This window comes from Eutrigla gurnardus (assembly GCF_963514095.1).
Source record: "Eutrigla gurnardus genome assembly, chromosome: 18".
Taxonomy (NCBI): domain Eukaryota; kingdom Metazoa; phylum Chordata; class Actinopteri; order Perciformes; family Triglidae; genus Eutrigla; species Eutrigla gurnardus.
This window is the reverse complement of record NC_139929.1, coordinates 16,255,422-16,262,307: the sequence shown is the minus strand read 5'-3', so window position 1 is coordinate 16,262,307 and position 6,886 is coordinate 16,255,422. Positions and strand designations below refer to the sequence as shown.

The 6,886-nt window shown below is 40.9% G+C and overlaps 1 protein-coding gene across 1 annotated transcript; it reads left to right on the top strand.

The window, feature by feature from the left end:
- Nucleotides 1-664: 664 nt before the first annotated feature.
- Nucleotides 665-3,344, top strand: pomp (proteasome maturation protein; the record flags this gene model as incomplete). The annotated part of the gene is given in 7 exon segments (XM_084033322.1): nucleotides 665-697; nucleotides 700-744; nucleotides 1,039-1,136; nucleotides 1,331-1,391; nucleotides 2,193-2,294; nucleotides 2,862-2,955; nucleotides 3,033-3,344. Coding segments are annotated over 7 exon segments (501 nt in total). The 3' UTR covers nucleotides 3,101-3,344.
- Nucleotides 3,345-6,886: the final 3,542 nt, after the last annotated feature.

The window sequence follows — 6,886 nt, the reverse complement described above, 5'->3', positions numbered from 1 at the left end:
CAGGATTGGGACAGCAGTTTACCACTGAACACACTCCTCTGCCTGATGAGTTGGAGGGCTTGTTGGATGAAGGTGTTGTGCAGAGGGAGGTGGGTGTTGTCCAGTATGGACAGCAGTTTGTCAAGGGTCCTTCTCTCTGCCACTGTCACCAGAGAGTCCAGCTCTGTGACCACCACTGAGCCAGCTCTCCTCAGCTCTTTTTCACCGTTATTTGCATCTTGTAGCGGCAGCCTATTATGGTTCTCACATTTTCCAAGAAAGAAAGAAAGAAATTTCTACCAATCATTAATCCTATCGAAGCACATTTACAGACGTTGTTAAATGTATTTGAATTTGAGTTACACAATTTCTAGTAAAGTGTCGTTGGTAACAAAACAATGCGTTATCAATGGTGGAAAAGAGGGGGCACCCGGATTTGAACCGGGGACCTCTTGATCTGCAGTCAAATGCTCTACCACTGAGCTATACCCCCGCACGACGTAAAAGCGAAACGCACTTTATTTAAAGGTAATCATGACCGGCATGGCTGGTTCTGTATTGTTTTGTGTAATTCTATTATAAAATACAAAATGATAATAAACGAGCCGTCTCTGCATACACACCACAGATGCATAATACAACGGGTTCTGAATAGTAAATGATACACGACGCCAGTTTTTACCGGATGTGTCGTAATGAAAACGCGACCCAACCGGATATGTTCAAGTGAATCGAAAAGAAAGTGGAAGAAGTAGCATCACGATGGTAAACTGTCAGACTTATCTTATATGTAATGTTACTCTTGCTTTCGGAACAATGTTGATAACCATTTTGTATCTAATAGCTAAAGATACATTTACTCACAGCTTAATTTCTGTCTTTGTATCCTGTGAATTATAGAAACGTTTGTTGTGAATTTGATTAGTCACTCAAGCTAATGCTAGCTAGCGCTTAGCTGTGAGGATCCTTAGTCTGGCTAAAGATGATTGCAGCAACTGAGGTATGCTAACTTAATATGAGGAGTTGTAAACGGTGAATGTGTGTCGTCTTTCTAACTAGAACACTCGCGGACTCCACTCTCAGCTGAAGGACAGCGTCCCTGTGGCGGGCTTATGTCCGCAGGGAGCGTACGGAGTACAGGACTCTCTGCGTAGCGGGTGAGACCCTGCGACCAATACAAATAATCTGCTGTAACCTCATGCTATACGTGTAGCTAGTACCTTACCCTTCTTTGTCGTACAGCTTTCTCTGTCAAGAGAAGCTGCTGTGTGTTAACTTGTAATAGTCCAACTCTTGAAAGCAAATTACATAAACGTGATACATATTTCCACCTGCTTCTTTTGTTACACAGCTTTACCAGCGTAAAAAATGAGCTTCTGCCAAGCCACCCACTGGAGCTGTCAGAGAAAAATGTGAGTACTGAATGAGAAACTGAGCTCCACCGCAAATCATTTATTGTAGACCTCTTCACAGGGCTGTAGGTGCTTTAAACACTTCACACCGTTGGCCTTTTTAAGAGCAGACATTTGGTCTTGTTGTAGTAGATTTAAAAACACTAACGATAGCTCAGTTACATTTAGGTGTCATTAAATGTGTTTACAAACTGCAACCGACAAATCCTTGTCATTCTGTCTTAAAAAAAATGAAAACTTGAGATAGAAGTGATGGGTAGACTAGACCGACTGGAATGTGCTACATATCTTATAACTTAATCAGGCTAAATGTCCACGTTTTTCATTGATTCATCTCTACTAAAACAGTGACCGTTTCCTTTGACTAACATAAGTCAAGTTGACATTTGGCACAGGACTAATAGCTGACAAAATTAACTAGTCTTTATCTTTTCTAGTCTGACACGTCCAAATGTATGGCAAATACATCTTTGTAACATTATAATATATGTTAACCACAACAAGAGGGCTAACATTTAACAAAATCACCACGGTGAGGGATAAAAGCTCATGACGCTCTTGAATTAGTTTTTACGTGAGGCATTCAGATCGCTCCTGCAAAAAAAAGTGAGGAGCTCAGTAATGCAAAAGCGACGCACAATGTTTCACTCAAAGCCTCACTCCTAACTCCACAACTGATAGCCTTGTTTTGTTTCTTACAAGCAGGTCAGTGGCAGTAAGAGAGCAGGGGAACGTTAAATGGTGGATATTATACTTGTTGTCTCTGGGTTATTAACATTTCTGTGTTTCTGTGATGTGCAGTTCCAGCCAAACCAGGAAAAGATGAATTTCTCTACACTCAGAAACATCCAGGGTCTTCATGCTCCGCTGAAACTGCAGATGGAGTACAGGGCAGCTAGACAGGTAATTCACACACGAGCTGCATGTCCCAGTAGAAAGGCTGAGGTTATTGGAGGTTATGTTGACTTAATAAAACATATTGATATTGTAAAATGTAGTTTTCAGTGAGAAACTTTAAGAAATATAGTTGTTTGAAGGCAAGGCTATCACTGCACTATAAATAGATATAATAGATGGAATTATGAGCTGTTTAACACTTGTTCTTGGCAGCTGATAATGTCTAAACAGAACTACTAATGTCAAAGGTTTTTGATCAAGTTTTGAAATCAAAATGCAATAGATCTTCTAGTAATGTGAATTGTTTGTTTTATGCAAATAACTGCTATAGATGCAATACCAAAGTAAAAGGATAACATTTAGTAAAGTTGACAGTTTACACTGACTTTGGGGGGGCGGTTCTGGCACGGTGGTAAAATAAGTTACCTTGGAATCTTGCTTGTCAATACTCAAGTCAGCATGTCAGGCTTTAAAAAAATCAGAATCAGCGGAGAAAAGTACAATGTATATCTATATCTATATGTTTAAGTCCTCCTTCACTCCACATTGATGTCTCTCCCCCCGTCCTTCCAGATCCAGCGTCTGCCCTTCTTACAGAGCTCAAACCTGGCTCTGGATACGCTGCGGGGCAACGACGAGGCCATCGGCTTTGAGGACATCCTCAACGGTGAGAACCTCATCCCCTCACCTTTACACCACCATCGGCACAGCTGTCTGAACTGTTTATGTCCTTTTGCTCCACAGATCCAGCCCAGAGTGAAATGATGGGCGAGCCACACATGATGGTAGAATACAAACTGGGACTGCTGTGAATGAAGATGGACACACAACATACGCAGCTACACACATACAGTTAGGTTCATTATTTGTTAGCATACTGGAGCTTCTGGGGAGTTGAGACTAATGTTTTGGGAAAGAAAGGGGCTTGATGGGGATGTGTGGAGGGGATTACCGTGTAAGGACATAGAGCTAGTGTTAAACCTTCAAACATTTAGTGCTGTTTTTGTATGATTCCAATCCAGTTGTTATTTCTAATAAACTTCATTACCTTCCTCATGATGTGGCTTCATTTGACAAATGATTTTGCAATGTCAAAGTAATGTGTCATGTCACTGCTATTCTTCAGAGATAGAAGGGCCTGTGAAGATGATTTGACGTAATTTAATAGCTTTCTTTCGTTGGGTGCTACTAATGCACCACTGCTATTGCATGATAGTAATTTGGTGACGTGCCCTGATCGGTAACTCCCTATATTACAGTTTGCTTTCCAGCTCATGATCAACATCGAAATGAGTCCATTATGACCGCATTTGATCTGTGCTATAGAATCACACATATACTGTAGATTTAGCTTTGAATATGAACACATTACACCAGTCTTTTTTCTTTTTCTTTTTTTTGAGAGACATTGATGATGAAAGGACCTCGGCGAGAAAAACATCTGATCTGATTGTCACTTTTGACAGGACTGTTGTGTGTGACAAACAAGCTGCTGGTTATTGGGTTTCCATGCCCATTTTCACATTTCACAATAACGGAGGATTCAAAGGGAGAATCTAGATGGATAGTGGATCTAGATGCCGCTTCATTGCTATATGAAGAGACATCGTCTTCTTCTGCTGCATCCGCCCCAGTGTGCTTAGGTTTTTAGTTTATTGTTGGTTAGAAGTGAGGGCTCTGTGCTACTGGGTGATATATTCCATTATAGTATAATATTGACATGTTAATGCACTTTTTATTTTTATTTTATTGGTTATTTAATAGCGACAAGACATAAAACATTGCCACAATTAATTGGAGAAATGTGATGTTTAGAAGATGTTGTAGCTTAAACTAATTTGCAGTCTCAGTGTGCATTATTACACACACTAGCAAAAAATCTCTGTGACATCTACACACACATGACAGTATGTTGTTGAGTGGAGGAGTAAAAGGCCGGTCAAGGTCGGCGGTGAGGGAGGGGAGAGAAGAGACGTAGCGGTTCTGTAACTCAGTGGAGCAATGATTTGAAACGTCACCGCCTTCGGACCAACCACACGATCTCGTCTTCTTCCTGTATTTATAGTGCTGGAGTCGTACCTGTGTCTCAGTCACGGTGTTAACTTATTTGCGTGACTCAACAAAGTAGTGAGGGCCGAGTCCACACATTGCATAACAATATTCGTGGCAATAAAAACACCTGTTGCTGTAAATCGTGTGTTTATAAGGCTGAAAGTTGCACATTTAAAACGCTTCCTGTGCTGCAAAGCATGCTGGGAACACCCGGAAGGAAGCGTTACGTTAAAACAAAACACATTTAGTAAAACAGCCTTGTATTTATAGAAACGCTGAGATAATTCACCTTAACCGTGACGGGCTTAACTGTGGTCTCAATGCAGAGACGATCGGCTCCGCTGGACGATAACAATCTAATCGTGACGCTGCACCCGCTGACGGGATATCAAAGATGGTGTACGTGTCGAGAGAGAAATCCGTCTGCCTACAGGCCGCACACATCTAACGGCACCGCGAATGCTGTTTCGCTACAACAACCAGTTATAATCAATATTAAAGGGATGCTGGTTTTGTCCATTAGGCTGGACGTCTGTTCCTTTCTATATAACAAGTCATAAAGCGGACAGCTACATGACGCATGCGCAGGGGAACGACTTTAAACCGGAAATTGTTTTACAAAAGAAAAAAACACATATCACAAGAACTGATATGGAAGTCTTATTTATTTATTTATTTTCAGTAAGTTACGGCTCATTTGTTTTCATTTAATGAAGCTGGCAACCCCACAAATCATGACATCTCACTGATGCAACCACAGAGATGAATGTACGGTCTACTGCAAATAAATGATACTCGTACATCATCTTTCAAACATGCAGGCAAGCTTAAATTGATTCATAAGGTAAACGAATGCATTTAAACATCATTATATTAGTATATGTATGTACAAATCATAGTACTACATAGTACGGTGGTAACACGGGTCAGTAACACTGCCAATATCTCCAGTCAGGAATAAGATAGAAATCCTCCGATTCACTCTGCACATGCTCAGTGTAGTTCTTATTGCACATGTGTCTGCATTGTTCAGTTTTGTAATTATTTTGTTATGTAGGCTAATGTATGTCACACACACACACACACACACACACACACACACACACACACACACACACACACACACACACACACACACACACACACATTAGTGTTCAATTCTTGAAGATGGTGCATAGTTTGTTCATTTGTTGTTAACACTGAAGATCTGAATAAAAAACGTTTTCAATGCCACGTTTGGTCATAATTCTTCATGTTACATTGTAACAACTAACACCTTGTGTTTGAGACTAAACTATGACATTTCTGTTTGTGTTGCAGAGATCACAGCTGCACCTTTCAGACACATGCAACTACGTTGTCACACATTTTAAAAGAGCTACAAGACACAGACAGAAATGTCAAACATGTTACAACCATCCCGGTCTCCCCACATATCCCTGCAGGAAACTGTCATATAATATAACATGAAGCCCAGGTGGTTCTGTACTGATGATCCATGATTCATTAATGATCAACCAGAAACAGATCCATTCATTCAATCTTTGAGCAAGGCAGCAGACGGCCTGGAGGAACAACACCAGAACACACAGATGATTGGTGCTGCTTGTGTAAAAGGATTCCTGAGATCCTGTTTCTTCATAGGCTTCATATTTGTTGTGTTGTGTGATTATGATCAATAAAAGTAAGGAGCTTAAAATATTATTCATTTTAATAGGGACTCTATATTTTGAATAGTGTTTATAATAAAGTGCCTCCTTACTTTCTTAAAGGTGGGTTATTATTATGTTGTGCTTTATTTTAAACTTTGTGGACTGTTGCCAGCGGAACCACCTCCAGATCAATTTATCATCATCAGTGGAGCGAGGACATTTCACGACTGGACTTGGTGCATAGGTGGCATCCTATCACACACTGGAATTCACTGAGTGACATACATATACACACATTGTGTGTGTGTGTGTGTGTGTGTGTGTGTGTGTGTGTGTATATATATATATATATATAGTGATGAGGTCTTGAGTGACGAGGTGTCTGATATTTTGGATCGTTCCGGGATCTACGGTGGCTCTGACAGGTCAAAAAACTCAGATAATCATCAAAGCCCTTTAAAGATGATGAAGATCAAACTGACGTGCAAGAGTCATGTTTAGAGAAAAACTAAACCCTCCTCTTATTTGATTCAAATTAAAATAGTGTAAATTGGTTATCCTGAAAGTCCTCAGTTCACATCCACTCTTCAACCACAAGGTGGCAGTGTGACTTTACACTGAGCTGCTCATGTTGGCCCCCAGTTCATCACTAATCCACATTCTGATCCAGTACCTGGACAGACAGGTCCTCTGCTGGTAAAGACTCAGCCGTGGACATGTTGTCTTCGTCCTAAAGGGACACGGCTGACAGCCTGTCGTCACTTTTCATACATGGAGAGCAGCTGAGAACGAGGCCGTTACCGGCTCACGATGCTGCTTGACAACAGAAAACTGTAACAGACCAGATCACGGAGCAAATCCAGATTATATGGCATGTGAAGGCAATGCAGTGCC